The sequence below is a fragment of the Schistocerca cancellata genome, chromosome 6 (assembly GCF_023864275.1).
Source record: "Schistocerca cancellata isolate TAMUIC-IGC-003103 chromosome 6, iqSchCanc2.1, whole genome shotgun sequence".
NCBI classification, from domain to species: domain Eukaryota; kingdom Metazoa; phylum Arthropoda; class Insecta; order Orthoptera; family Acrididae; genus Schistocerca; species Schistocerca cancellata.
In genome coordinates this window covers 175601662-175617725 of record NC_064631.1, presented here as the reverse complement: position 1 = coordinate 175617725, position 16064 = coordinate 175601662, and the positions used below count along the sequence as shown (strand labels likewise).

Below are 16064 nucleotides of genomic sequence, written 5' to 3'. Positions count from 1 at the left end.
CATGTTGGGATCAGGGTAACGACATGGCTGACGTAGCTGCCAAGGAATCATATTGGGATGATGCTGTCCATCGATGTCCCATCCCGTTGCATGCCATTATCTCATTTTCTGACAGATGCATCATGCATCAGTGGCAGACTGAATGGTTGCAGGTGTCAAACAACCGGTGGTCGCTCAAATCTACCACAAAGGCTTGGCGAACTTAATGTCAGCCTCGCCTCTGGAAGGAGGTTTTGCTTGCCAGATTGCGCATCGGGCATAGCCTTTCCACATGTGGCTTCCTCCTCCGGCAGGAAGATCCACCATTCTGTGAAATTTGAAGTTTGTGACGTGCCGGATTCAGTTCAGCATATTGTGGCTTCGTGTGTCCTATATACTGATATTAGGGCAGCCCACGGTCTCGCTGGAGATCTGCCCACCAACCTTGCAGGTACCAATACCAGTGTTAAGTGTGGTGAAATTTTGTGAACTGTCAGGCCTCATCTCTAAACTGGTGGGGGAGGGCAGCAGACTTTAGCATGTGGGGACAGCCTTCATCCCCACCCCTGAGATTTCATGTTGACTTTTCGTCAGGGCACTGATGACCATGATGTCGAGCGCCCTTCAACCCAAATCATCATCACTTCACACAGACAAAGCATACAGGCTCAGTTCTTTATATCACATTATTATTTTAATTAGATCTTGGTATGTTTCTTTAATAGAAATGGAATTTAGAAGCAATTTAACATTTTGGTGGTAAATGCACACTCATGCGGTATGTGTTCCTGAGGATCCTGCAAGTACACATTGTTTTGGTCGAAGAGAAGCAAATTTTGAGAATCCTACTTTGTCTTCAGGATACTTTGTTTTATAGAGAGAATACAGTTCACGTAAATTACTTAAAACAAGACACTTTTTTCATAGGTATTTTTGCTGGTGCTCACTTTGTCTTTTTTCCCAAGCATTATTCTTGTGTTTTCGTCATCCAAATTAAAACTCTTTACTTTTTGCATTGTATCATGTGGCAATGTCTTTCCTCTTTGCTCCTCAGCCATCGATAAAATACTCTTCTCCATTAAAAGAGCTCTTGCATGTCGTACCAAATATTCAGAAACCTGAAATTTGGAACTGACTTTCTGTCGAGACCAAGTTCGCGGCACAAGAGTAATTAATGGAATTTTTTCACGATTATTTGCATATTCAATTATCTGTTCGATATTGTCCACGAGTTCATCATGATGGTTTGCCTTTCCTTCCAGTTCTGTTAAATCACTTACATCAGCAGCCAGCTCAACTTGATGTATATGTGAAATTTTAGGTTTCAGAGCCCCAGCTGCTGATTCCAATTTTCGTTTGGTTGTTGCATATTGACTTAATGAGCAACTGTATGCAGCTTTGCAGTAGATACTCCTAAGCTAGTTAAGCTAGTATTGAGTACAGATTTTTCAGGAGTCTGCACCTTGACATGACTATCATTTACATAGTCTGGTGATGAGTTGTCACTTGCTTGTTTTTGATTAATAAGTTTGATACAGGTAGGGCACATTTTCTCCCCAGGTGTAATACTAAAGCCTCTCATTTTGAAGGTCTTTGCCTTTTCTAAACTAATTTCATTCAATCCAGATGAAACAGATTGTTCACGGCTCTTGAAGGGAGCGCAGCAGATTCTTTTATGTAGAAAGAATATGTGTTTAGCACACACACGAAACACTTGAATCACAGTATGAATGACTGTTGGAAAAATGGAAATGATACCCATGCTTCTTGACAGATAGTAAGGGAATGGTGCGGGGGACTTGAACCGCTGTACTAGGCAAGATCCTAATGGAGGTGGTTTGCCGTTGCCTTCCTCTGGCCATAATTAGGATGGATGATGACGACGACGACGATGATGACACCCAGTCATCTTGGGGCAGGTGAAAATCCCTGACCCTGCCAGGAATCGAACCCGGGACCCCGTGCTCGGGAAGCGAGAACTCTACCGCGAGACCACAAGTGGTGGACTATGAATGACTGTTGCTTCACCATAATAAAATTCTTGTTCTTCACTGGTCAGTTCATTCACACAAGTCAGGGCATTATCACATACAACTTGCAGATACTGTCCAAGAAAACACTGCCTACTTGTACTTTCCATACTGCTTCAGTCATAAAACCAATATTTGTTGTAAATAATTCAAAAGATGATGTAACCTAAAAAGTAATTAAATAATGAAAAATCATTTTATCCAATTGTTTCATTACTACAAAAGTATTTCACATTATTATTGTAACATTAGGGGACTTGCTTTGATTTGGAATGAATAGTTAAAAACTGCAACAATTTAATTTTTAACCAATAATTAATTAACTTTGGCTGCAACTCAGTAAAAGAGCTCAGAACTGCATGCTCAGTGAACACAACTTAAAAAGGAACTGGATGATGCAATACATGTAGTTGCTATAAAACAGTGTTATCAGATATTATTTGTTCCTAGGGAAATCCAATGCAGCCAACTTCAGCAATTTAATGGTGACATGGTAGTCATGAATTAGCAACTTCAATATTTCTTTTACAACAACATTGTTTTTCACGCTTCCCCATTATTTCTACAAACTGATTCTTTTTGTGTGACATAATGGAATATTTAAAATAATATCATAAATTTTTCAAAGGTATCTATGAAGGGGCAATACCTTAAAAAATTATAATGGGTGTCGTTTCCTAAAATTTCTTAATGATTTGACGTGAAATGACCTTGGTTTTATCCTCCTCAGTGAAACAGTTTTGGCAAAAGGGTGTCTAATATTTAGGCCTTCTTTATGTCATCCTCCATTTCAGTGCCATTATGGACACAATGTGTCTGGCTGGATGGCTTCAGTCCATTTACTGACTTGACATAAGATCAAAACTTTGGATTTTCTGTCAAGTTGGTAAATAGAATTTTACTGTTGAATTAGTTAAATAATTCATGCTAGGGTCTCCTTATGTTGACTTTGGCTTCATCCAGTTTGTCAGAGAAGCTCTGTTTGCTTTTGTAGCAACTTTCTAGCACAGCTGTCAAATTGTGTCAAGTATTTTCCTTCCCTCACAACTATACTTGGCACATACTTGTCTAAAGTGTTGACCACTCAGGTGTTTAAAAATCTGTTTCTTGTCACTCTTGCTAAACAGAAATACCTTTCTACCTTTCTTTATATTCTTAATTACAGCTGTCTGAAGTGATGCTGTTACAACAATTTCATCACTGATTGCATGTTCTGCATGAACAGAGTTGGAAAGTTCAGACCTGTTGCTGGCAGGGAGATTTAATGTATTATTTTTATTAATCAGTTCTCCTATTAGGTAGTAAAGCTAATTTTCGGATAACGCATTTAAAACAGTTTCACCTGATTTCCTGTCTCTACTACCCGCTTTAGTGATTTGAAGTTTCCCAGTCTATGATAAGTTGAATCTCCACCTAATAAAAAAAACATGACCAGGAAATTTATGCAAAATATTCTTCACAATTCAGTTAAATGTTCCACTACTACTGCCTCTAATGCAGGGGGTCTATAAAAGCATCCAATGACCATGCTTGGCCCTCCTTTAACACATATCTTCACCAAATTTATTTCTCATTCGGAACTGTACTAGCTTCACTACACGGTATCAATTTCTTTATAGTTACAAACATGCCTCCACCAATTGCAATGTACGTTCCAATTGGAATTTAGAATTTTATTGATATTAACATCTGGTTTCAGCTTGGTTGCTGTCCCTAGTACTCTGTGGTCACTGTTGCTGTTGATAAGCATAACCTTTTCATACACACACCTGCAGTTAACTAGTATTATATCAACATTTTTTTTTTTCTGTCAGCTATGACGAATGCCACCCTGCCTGCACTCAGAATGCATATTATTGTATGTATGGATGGATTTCTCTATCCTGAAAAACCCACATGTGCACATCACACATACTCCACTACACTAATAGTTGCTTTCTGTGTGTAGTGTACACCTGAGTTATTAAGCAGGGTGGAGGGGGGGGGGGGGGGGGGAGAGAGTCCTTAAAATTATCTACCTGATAGTGGAGGTTGAGAAACCTGCATCCGCTATTCTCACAGAATTGACTGAGCCCTTAGTTTAAACCTTCCATTTTGGCTCCAAACTGTAGGGCTACAATTGGTTGTGGGAATGCTGCTGCAAAATGCTAGCTCTGTTTTCAGCCCAAGAGAAAGGCTAACTGTCCTCACCAAAGCAGCCAGTTGCTTGTAGGAACTGAGCATGGCCTCTGTACCTGAACTCCAGCCATAATTCATTTCGTCATGAGCCACCCAATCACTGCTGTCAGTCTCTGATCTGGCATATAGTCAGTGAACACCATTTTTCTTGATTTGTCTGCTCTTTATCTAAGGGGATTCATCATCTGCCTAACATTAGAGATGACAGTACCAACCTGACCCACCTTCTGTACTTGTTTGGACCTTTCAGGAAGGTCGGCACTATAATCCGTTCATCATAAGAATAAATCTGATGTAAACATTGCACTATATGTTCTTCCATATTTGCTGGAACCTCATTGGATTTCCGTTTCCCGCAGGGCTGCAGCCAAGCTGTCTTGAGTACTGTCAAGTACAATAATAAGGGTACATTTTGTGCTGTTCGTTATGCGCACATTGACTTAGCGATAATATGGGACAACAGGTTTACCCCAGCGCATTTAACTTGGAAAGCACTGGCCGGTCAGCTGGTACAGCTTGCCTGCAGTGATGTGGCCAGCTGCAGTTCACATGAAAAAAGACGAGCAGAGGAGCAATACAGCTTTGAATGTCATTTAATTTTTAAGCAGAATGAAATAATACACTGCAAATCTCCCACAACACACTCTTTAGATGATTAGACGAAAACTGCAACACATTCTCATTTTCAGCTAAAGTACTATAGTAATTAAAAACAAGAATGATGAAAATTCCTGACTTAACCACAGGGTATTTTTTCTGCATAAGCTGTGTGTAACGTAGGAGAGTATTGAGGGATTTCACCACATAGTTATATTGAAGCCACTGAAGGTGTTACTTACAGTCAGTCATCTGGTAATCTCTTAGCTCCTTCCTTTTCCGAATCTGACCTCCACCTGTCCAATGGCCAGCTTCACACGTCCGTCCACATCAAACCCACCAACAAGCAACAGTACCTCCATTATGACAGCTGCCACCCATTCCACATCAAATGGTCCCTTCCCTACAGCCTAGGTCTTCGTGGCAAACGAATCTGCTCCAGTCCGGAATCCTTGAACCACTACACCAACAACCTGGAAACAGCTTTCGCATCCCATAACTACCCTCCCGACCTGGTACAGAAGCAAATAACCAGACCCACTTCCTCCTCTCCTCAAACCCGGAACCTCCCACAGAAGAACCCCAAAAGTGCCCCACTTGTGACAGGATACTTTCCGGAACTGGATCAGACTCTGAATGTGGCTCTCCAGCAGGGATACGACTTCCTCAAATCCTGCCCTGAAATGAGATCCAACCTTCATGAAATCCTCCCCACTCCACCTAGAGTGTCTTTCCGCCATCCACCTAACCTTCGTAACCTCTTAGTTCATCCCTATGAAATCCCCAAACCACCTTCCCTACCCTCTGGCTCCTACCCTTGTAACCGCCCCCGGTGTAAAACCTGTCCCATGCACCCTCCCACCACCACCTACTCCAGTCGTGTAACCCGGAAGGTGTACACGATCAAAGGCAGAGCCACGTGTGAAAGCACCCACGTGATTTACCAACTGACCTGCCTACACTGTGAAGCCTTCTATGTGGGAATGACCAGCAACAAACTGTCCATTCGCATGAATGGACACAGGCAGACAGTGTTTGTTGGTAATGAGGATCACCCTGTGGCTAAACATGCCTTGGTGCACGGCCAGCACATCTTGGCACAGTGTTACACCATCCGGGTTATCTGGATACTTCCCACTAACACCAACCTGTCAGAACTCCGGAGATGGGAACTTGCCCTTCAGCATATCCTCTCTTCTCGCTATCCACCAGGCCTCAATCTCCGCTAATTTCTAATTTCAATTTGCCGCCGCTCATACCTCACCTGTCTTTCAACAACATCTTTGCCTCTGTACTTCCGCCTCGACTGACATCTCTGCCCAAACTCTTTGCCTTTACAAATGTCTGCTTGTGTGTGTGTGTGTGTGTGTGTGTGTGTGTGTGTGTGTGTGTGTGTGTGTGTGTGTGAAAGACGAAAGGATGTGGGTTTTAAGGGAGAGGTTTTTTTCCAATCCAGGGAGCGGAAAGACCTTAGGGGGAAAAAAGGACAGGTATACACTTGCGCGGGCGCCCGCGGACGTGCGCGTGTGTGTGTGCGCGCGCGCTCTCCCTTAAAACCCACATCCTTTCGTCTTTCCCTCTCCTTCCCTCTTTCCTGATGAAGCAACCGTTGGTTGTGAAAGCTTGAATTTTGTGTGTATGTTTGTGTTTGTTTGTGTGTCTATCAACATGCCAGCACTTTCGTTTGGTAAGTCACATCATCTTTGTTTTTAGATATATTTTCCCACGTGGAATGTTAAAATGTGGAACAGATTTTAAAGTTTTTGTTGAAAGAATTTTGCATGGTTGCAATTAGTTTCAGTTGTAAGATAAAGTTTCTTACTTCTCAGAGTCACACATGCAGTTACTTTTTTATTTTTATGAAAAGATGCTAGCTCAGTTACATAAATCAGTCATTTTGTTGACACAAAAATGTATTTTTCTGTGCAAATATTTGAATACCGTATCAGTTTTTGCATGGAAAACAGTAGTCCAGTATGAAACTCAGACATGTTAAAAAATAGTCAACTCATTAGTAGCAGCAATGAAAATGCAAAACCCAGCAGATAAAAGCAAACTTTTGTCCTTCAAGATTGGATACATGTGTAGTTGAGAGGTGCTGATGAAACACGTGAAGGGTTGAATGTGTTGAGTATTTTTACATTGAGAGTCATGGACTATGAATACAAAAACATGTTAGCTGTTTGCCAGCTCAGTATTTTCATAGTTGTCTCTTTGATTGTGATGTCTAGACACAATTTTTATGGAAGCAACCTTTGTGGATAGTAGTACATATTGGTTGAAAATATTAGTGGTTCATTAGGAGCTAGCAAGTTATGAAGTTGTGATACCTTTTTGGAGTTAAAATTTGTATTTTGTTTCAGAATTGTTTTATTTGTTTCAGGTGTGAAGCTGGAAGCACAGCCATTGACCATAGCAACTGCAGCTGTTTTATTTCACAGATTTTTCAAAGAGACTGACAGTAGCGGATATGATTGTTATGTGAGTTTCCACACTGTTCTTTTTATTTTTGCCCACTCCCCTGAATTTGTATTACATTAATTTACAGACTGTATCAACAATATTAAGAAAGGAACAGATTGCCAGTTCCTATAAAGATTACCTATTGAGTTGCAGACAGGTACAACAAAAAGACCATTACACATTCTAGCTTTCGGCCAAAGCATTCTTCAGCAAAGTAAAGAGGTACACATTCACACGAACAAGCACACCTCACGCACACATGGCCACTACTACTGGAAGTTCTGTTCAGAATAAGACTGTCATGTAAATGGCAATCTGGAGTGGAGTGGAAAAGAGGGAGGGATAGCAGGTTACTGGGCTGGGGGGGGAGGGGGGGGGGTAGAAGAGTGCTGTCCATTGTGGCGTGCAGGGACTAGGTCACAACCTGATGACACAGCCAGGCACAGTGTTGGGAGGTGGGATGTGGATGGGTGGTGGGGGAGGGGAGCAGAAAATGGAGAGGAGTAGGGAAGGGGAAAGGACAGGCAAGTGCATTTGCGGAGGACAGCACACAGTGAGGGCAGGGAGCGTAAAGAATGAGAGGTTGATCTGATGGAGGGTACGGCAACTGTTGGGTGGAGGGCGTGGGGACAGGTTCCGGCTGGGATGATTTCAAGAATGGAGAATATGTTGCAAGGATAATTCCCATCTGTGCAATTGAGAAAAAGCTGGTGGTGGAGGGGAGGTTCCAGATGGCACTGGTTGTCAAGCAGTCATTGAACTCAAGCATGTTATATTCACCTGCATGTTGTGCCACTGTGTGCTCTACTTTGCTCTTGTCACAGTGTGGCAGTGTCCATTCATCCTGGTGGACAGCAGGTTGGTAGTCATGCCAATGTAAAAAGCTGTGCTATGGTTGCAGCAGAGCCGGTGAATGATATGGCTGATTTCACAGGTTGCCTTCCTTTGATGGGGTAAGATACGTCAATGATAGGACTGGAATAGGAAGTGTTGGGTGTATGGATTGGGTAGGTCTTGCACATGGCTGTTCCACAGGGATATGATACCTTTTACAAGGGGTCAGGATTGGGACCGACACAAGGATGGACTAGGATGTTGTGTAGGTTGGTTAGGCGATGGAACATCACTTTGAGATGTGAGGAGGATCTTGGGTAGGGCGTGTCCCTCATTCCAGAATATGATGATAGAATCAAAGCCCAGACGAAAGATATGGTTTAGTTGTTAGTCTGGCATAGTATATCTTAACACATCAGAGAGAAGGGGTTCAGCACTCTCCATTTTGTTAACATATGAAGGTAATCCATTGAGTAATGACTATTTGGGTTTAATAAATTCAAGCATTATATTTTATTTAAAACTGCCTCATTCACAAAATTGAAGATTTCTTTATGGCCATTGTTAGTCTTTTCTCGTCCAACCACGATCTTTAGATTCTCTGCCTAGTAGTCGGCTGCCGCCAGTCCTTTAAGCCATTCAGTCACTCCATTCAAACTTCAGTATCACTTCTAAAATGTTTACTACCCTCACATGGTCTGTAATGACCGACAGACATCTGAGTAGAGTTTTGTCGTACACATTTGTTCATCGTTTGTTGATCACTTCACAGCAATTTCTCACTTTTAGAAGGAGTGGGCCTTGTTACATCACATGGTCGTAAATTACATTAGCTGAAGCCGAGTGGCTCTTGTCATACATAAAATTGATATAAAAACCAGAAACATCATGTGCCATGGCTTAAGACAACAGTCAGATTACATTCAGTGCATGTCAGAATAAATGCATAAATGTATTCAACCACTGGTGAGGGCTCTTGTCGACATAAAACTGTAGCAGGAGTCAAATGATAAAATATTTGCATAACTTTAGCATACACCATGCCAGAGACAAAGGCTAACTTATCCTGAAGAAGATATTTTTAGAAATATCGAAACCTAGGACTAGGGGTAATAAACCTTTGTTTTGCCACTGCTTGGCTGATTTTTTCCTTTTTTTCCCCAACCATTTTTTTGTAATTGAGGTATTGAAACAAGGCCATGATAATGTTATAGTTCACAAAATGCAGTAATGGACACTCGAATTAGTACTGCCTCTCTAATAACATGTCCAATCACACTGAAGAGGGCGGTGATTCTTCTAGGATGTGGATTCTGAAAGGCATCAAATATATTATGCAGTCTTATAGATTGTTAGCCACTCAACAGCACCACACAATTTTGAGAACAGGATCAGCTGCACACACATTCACGTTGACTGCTTTCCAGATACTTAGTAACTTCGAGGTGCTGGGCATCTATTTTCATTTATATAATGTGTTTGTACAACCCCTATGTACAATTCAGACATGATGAGATGGCACGTTTTCTTGCTGTCTTTACAATCTCCTGTAGGATACCATAAGTGGACAAATGTTTACAATTTGCCAGTCCTGATTACCTGTCGTGCTTTGCATTCTTTGTTGGTGTCGTAATACTTGTGATAATTTCCTTGGCATGTGCCTACCACATGTATTTATGAGATACGTGACTTGCGCATCCTAAAATGAGGACATAGTTTTGAATAATATTGTTACTCATTATGTTACCGTTCAGCATGTAACCTATAAGTAATCTGTTAAACTGTGACCTGTTCATCCCATGCTACAGTTTCAACCAGCCAAAGGCAGTCAGTAGCATCCACACATTGTTGACAGTGACAGATTACTCTGGCAGCAATTGTATTACCTGAAAAGGGATACACACTATATACCAATGATACTCTAGCACACAAGCAGCTCAGCGTTTGCACACCTTTGAAGAGGGGGTGCCTGGTGCATCTGTTCCTAATTATCTGACTATAATCATATACATTGTTATCTTGTGTTATGACTAACCTATCCACACCATCACTGTTGAGTCTCTAGTACAATAAAGAAAATACCAGGTTGAAAACAGTAAACAAAAATAAGAAGAGGCAACTACTCACCTGAAGATGACAGCTATCTGCAATTGATTTACTCATTAGTGTTGATTTGATACCATTTTCATATAGCACATATTTTTGCTTTGTTATGTTTCAGTTAATTGCTGCAACAACATTATACCTTGCTGGAAAAGTGAAAGATGATCCCCTGAAGATAAGAGATGTTATTAATGTGACGCATAATACTCTGCATAGAGGTTCAGCACCTTTGGAGCTTGGAGATGAGTACTGGAACATGCGTGATGCCATAGTTCAAGCAGAATTGTTGATCATGAGAATGCTGAAGTTCGAGGTCACTGTAACACACCCTCACAAGGTCTGTTGATAAAAGAACACACTAAAATATGAATTAGTATGGCTTTGTATTGAGTGATGTAAAGCTAAAAATGGTCTTATGAACATTTAGTAGATATTCAACCATGAACTAAGAGGGGTAATTTGTTCAATTTGTAGTTAAAAAAATATTTATGTATGTATGTGTTATGAAGTAATAAACTTGATTTTGCCATCTAGGTGTCTTGTTGAAGAACCACTATAGCCATGCTGTGATTATTTTTGTTTGAGCTATTTCGATGTTACACTATTTTGTATTATGATGTGACATCCGGTTGTGGAACAGGGGGAATATGAAGCAAGAATGTTAGCCGCATTTCCAAAATTTATTCTTTTTAGAATGACTATTTTGATCAGTAGGGCATTATCCAGGGAATCCAGTAAATAGGCAGCAATACCCAACCTGTGTAAGTCATACAAAAAATGTAAACAACATGGCAATAATCATATTCACAATAAAATATGGAGATATAAATTAAAATTGGACAACATTTCCAAACAATATATAACACTGGGTGGTGCATACTGTGGCAAGTAGAGTAAAAGGTGTTAAATATCTCAGTTTATGAGAGCAGTAGTTCTTTGTCCAACTTTTACTGGCTTTATTATGTTCTGTAATTCAAAAAGCATCCTGTTGGTAGATTGTATCATTGAGTCTAGTGCCATACGTAGTGCAGAGGTTAGATAGTAAACTAAAATCTGTTCAACACCAAATAAAACTTTGTCACATGGCTTAATCAAACTTAACCAAGGCACCAGCATAACATAAAGTATAGAAATTTGTTGACTTCAGGTATATTAAATCCTCTCTTATTGTGATACAAACATTTTGTTTAATTAATTAACATTTAAACTGAATTTCAGTTCAGCCTACATTGTACAGTTGGTAGACTTAATGAAAAATAATTTCCACATTTAATGCTGTTTGAAGTTAAGGTTTAAAACTAAGTTCCCAGCATTTCTTGAAAATGCAGAGCCAGTTGTTTCCAACGGTGAATCCCTGAACAGCCTCACTTTACAGAGTTCCATAGGAAGTATTTGGTTTAACTCAATATTTTCTCCATTATGGAGATAACTTTAGGTGTGGAAGCATGATCCCAACATTTCTAATTCATTCAGATAGCAGAGGCAAATATCTCAGAATTTTTCTGCGATTTTTGGGCAGTTTTCCAATCATGTTGACCAAAGAACAGTTAATATATGTAAAAAGAAAGATGATGAGACTTACCAAACAAAAGTGCTGGCAGGTCGATAGACACACAAACAAACACAAACATACACACAAAATTCTAGCTTTCGCAACCAACGGTTGCCTCGTCAGGATGAGGGAAGGAGAGGGAAAGACAAAAGGATATGGGTTTTAAGGGAGAGGGTAAGGAGTCATTCCAATCCCGGGAGCGGAAAGACTTACCTTAGGAGGAAAAAAGGACAGGTATACACTCGCACACACACACACTGTGCGAGTGTATACCTGTCCTTTTTTCCTCCTAAGGTAAGTCTTTCCGCTCCCGGGATTGGAATGACTCCTTACCCTCTCCCTTAAAACCCATATCCTTTTGTCTTTCCCTGAAAGCTAGAATTTTGTGTGTATGTTTGTGTTTGTGTGTCTATCGACCTGCCAGCGCTTTTGTTTGGTAAGTCTCATCATCTTTCTTTTTACATATATTTTTCCCACGTGGAATGTTTCCCTCTATTATATCCAAAGAACATTTAATGTTTGCCATTCACACATTCAAAAGAGAATCAGTTGCGTTTCACTTTGGGAGGGTACCTATTCCCACTCAGCTCTCCTGCTAAAGTGCAGAGCACTGAGAATATAGAGGTACTTAAATTTGGCAGCTCTGCCAGCTGTGGTGTGAACCATCTTGCCAGCAATGCTGGTGTGGGTTGCCCAGGAATAGGTTCATCTACTGGGTGCACGGTTGTGGGAGCATCGGCCCCATGCCCTGTCACCACTCCCTTGTTGTTCACCTTTTCATCTGGGTCTGGAGCCAGTGTTTACCACACTGGTTTCAGTCTTTCCACTGATACTTTGCTGTTCATCTGACTTTGCTGAATCTCAAATGTGTGTTCACTTCATGGCAAAGCCTAGTTGGGACCCATATACATGGGCTGAAGAGGTGGTCATGCAGAATCGGTGGACAACGTTATGTGCGAACAATCTGTTGGTACCTTGTGCGAGAAAAGAGTGCAAACTGTAATGTACAGGCAGTGATTGTCAAATCTTCGCAACATGATCCTGAATCTTCTGTACCCATAAAGGTAACCCTATTTGGTCTGGCAGCAGTTTAGAAATGAGAAACTCTGCTGGCATCCTTAACGGCTCTCAATATACCATCTCAGCCACTGAGGTGCCAGTATCGGTCTTTTCAGCTGTCCATAACCCTAACAGTACCAGAAAAAGTGCTTTGGTCCACCTTTGTGGCTGGCAAGAGGGCTGCTTTCAGTGTGTGATGCCACCTCTCCACCACACCGTTGCTTTCTGGATGGTAACTGGTGGTGTTGTGGTGCTGGAATAGCACAGTTTAATCAGCTTGCTGAACAGGGTGGATTCAAACTGCCTGCCCTGGTCTGGTATAATGTACAGGGGATAGCCTAAGTGTGCCAACCAGTGTGTGACAAATGCCTGTGCAATTGTCTCGGCTGATACTGTCAATGGTGGTATGGCGGCATCCCCCCATTTTGTGCCTCTATGCACTGACATGAACAAGTATCTTTAACCATCAGAACATGGTAGGGGACTCACGCTGTCAGGGTGGATATCTGCAAATCTTACCAGTAGACCTGAAAAATGCCTAACCTCAGCACGACGTGATGTCCCACTTAACACTGTTGACAGTGGAGGCAGATGTAAGCCCACTTGAGAGCCTCTTTCATAACAGACCACCTCACAAAACGTTTAGTTAGCATCGTAACAAAGGTGTTTGAACCTGGGTTTGCCAAACTGTGCACGCTGTCAATCACTATCTCATGAAATTGTGGCACGATATAGGGCCGCGGCACCTACCGAGAGACATTACACTGTAGCTTGACACCAGAACCTCATACCTCAACTTGCTGGAGTTGCAGAAATGATCTGTCAGTAAGCCCATCAACTGATGATTTGCCTTTTATGCCTGGCTGAGGGCATCTTAACGTCAGGATCACAACTGTATGTTGTTGGTCACTTGAATATGTTGCACATCTAAGCATTTGTCATGAACTGACTGACACAATGTGTACCTGGAGTGTCGAGCTGAGCACCTGCCGCTTGCATTCTGGAATATGGATAAATTGGCTTTTCGTCGGTGTAAATCATCTCTGGATGGGCTTCGACATGAGGACAGAAGTGCTTCACACTCTCTTAAATTGCTAACAGTTCCCGATTATAGGTGATCCAGTTAGTTTGCCATGGAAGTAGCTTCTGGGTAGTTGCTCAGATGTGGCAGCAAAGCCAACTTTTCCGCCAGTGGGTCAATTCCATCTTTTGAAACTCAAAAACTGAGAAATGTCACTTCACTTTTAACCAAAATGCATTTGTCTTCATTCATTAATACACTGTAGTCTTGTAACTTTGCCGGTCCTAAGCCAAATGTCTTACTTGTGATTGTGCATCAGCAGAGTATATGTAGATATTGTCAAAATACACAAAGCAAAACGGCAGTCCTTTCAGCGCTTCATAGATGAATCTTTGCCAGATCTGAGCTGCATTTTTAAGTCTGAAAAATGTGTGCAAGAACTTGAAAAGGCTGGAAGGTGTGACCACTGCTCACTTAAAACATCCATAGGTGCTAAAGGAATCTGTTTATAGATCTCACGACAATCCAGGACAGTAAAAACTGCTGTTCCAGGGAAAGCGTTGTGAACTCTTGAATACATGGAATAGGATATTTACTGGAACAGTCCTAGCACTTAGTCCCTTGTAATCCCTGTAAATACACCATGTACCATCTTTCTTCCTGACTAATTATAACGGGGACATCCAGGCGCTGTCCGAATGCCATACGATAACAGAATGCAACATATCTTCAAAAACTTTCAATTTACAGCATTTTATCTGGAGCAGTTCTGTTGATGCACCTTGCAACTAGTGGCCCTGGGATCATATGTGTGTAGTGTAACATCTTGTCCTTACACTGTGTGGTAACATTGATACTTGCGGAACAGGCTGTTGATGTGTATTTATGACATGATGTACCCTACCATCTGCACCGACAGCGCAAAATGTGCCAGGAAATCTTTTCCTAAGATAGGTGGGCAAATGTCTGCAAACATCCACTGTAAAGGAGCAGCAAAACTGATGTCAGTTACCATCTCCTTGTGACCCAGCGTCCTGGTAGTAGAATTATTGGAGGCTAACAGCTGCAGTGACTCCGGCATATCTGGTGCATACGATGTCAGTAGAGTGCTGACTACCAAACCATTGTCCGCCAGAGATACTAACACAGATTGTCTTAGGCAGTTTGCAACCACTGCAATGTTCTTATGCATTTCTGTTGAACTGCCAATTGAATTGAGAGGACAGATGGTTCTGCAGTCTTAACAAGTATGTTAATATTGCACCATGGTCTGGGAACTGCTGGTGTCTTGTATTTCACGCACCATTAGTGTCACTTGGAGAAGAAGAGGTCCTTAGCACCTACAGCGGACTGCTTTAGCCATTTGGGTAATTATACAGATTCTCGTACATTGTAGCCTGCAGCCCAAACTGTCTATTATACAAACAGATGGTCGATGTGATACCAACAGGTGGTTGATGAAGCATCTTGATATTGTGCAGTCCTGAGCTGGTGGATTAGTAGAACATCGTGCCTGCATCTGTCTGTCTGAACCTATTCAATGCTCCATCACCTGCAATTGGTCAGCCATCTTCTCCAGTGTGGTTTGTAAGTAATGACGAACTCCAGTCCTCCTTGGTATTCGCTGAAATGAAACTATCATATGATGATGTGTTTGGCCTTCTGATGACTCTGAAGCCTGACCATAACATTTGGCAGCAGTATCTGCTGGTGCTACAGTCACTACAACTGCTGAGTCTAACATGTGGTGTGGACGATCAGCTACCTGCAACAATTTATCAGAGGACTGCCGCTCGTATGATCAGGGTTAGCTGCACCTGTGGAGGCAGTTGCTGCTGCCAGTGTAGAGTACCAACTCTTCAGAGACCACTGTAACTTCCACCATAGCCCGTTAGTATTTCCAGAATTCCAGTGGGGCTCTGTCATCTATTCGCTCATGATACAGCACCTGCTTAAGCTTTAGTTTTGGTAACTTGGTGCAATGCGTGATCAGCACAGTCTTGAATGCCTAGTAGGTCCGTGGGTGTGGAGGCTGCAGGATAACATCTGTTCCTGGTCCTCTGTGATTGTCTGTTGGGCAAAAATACATTCTAAAATTGCGAACCAAATCTCAGGTTGCACAGACAAACACAGTGGTGCTCTCAACTGCAGTCGCGGCACGAATTACACTGAGATGGCTGGTGTGCAGCACACAATGCATGGATGCGTGCATGGCAGTGAAGATACTGTTCGAGATGGTAAATTTGCC

General features: G+C 41.7%; 1 protein-coding gene across 2 annotated transcripts in view; it reads left to right on the top strand.

Moving 5' to 3' along the window:
- The window catches only part of LOC126191393 (cyclin-Q), a 73537-nt gene that overhangs the window by 31470 nt on the left and 26003 nt on the right, over nt 1-16064 (top strand). For both annotated transcript variants that reach the window (XM_049932253.1, XM_049932252.1), the window contains 2 exons: nt 7168-7265; nt 10303-10521. In XM_049932253.1, the coding sequence (XP_049788210.1) occupies nt 7168-7265; nt 10303-10521 (317 nt within the window). The remainder of the gene's footprint in view (nt 1-7167; nt 7266-10302; nt 10522-16064) is intronic.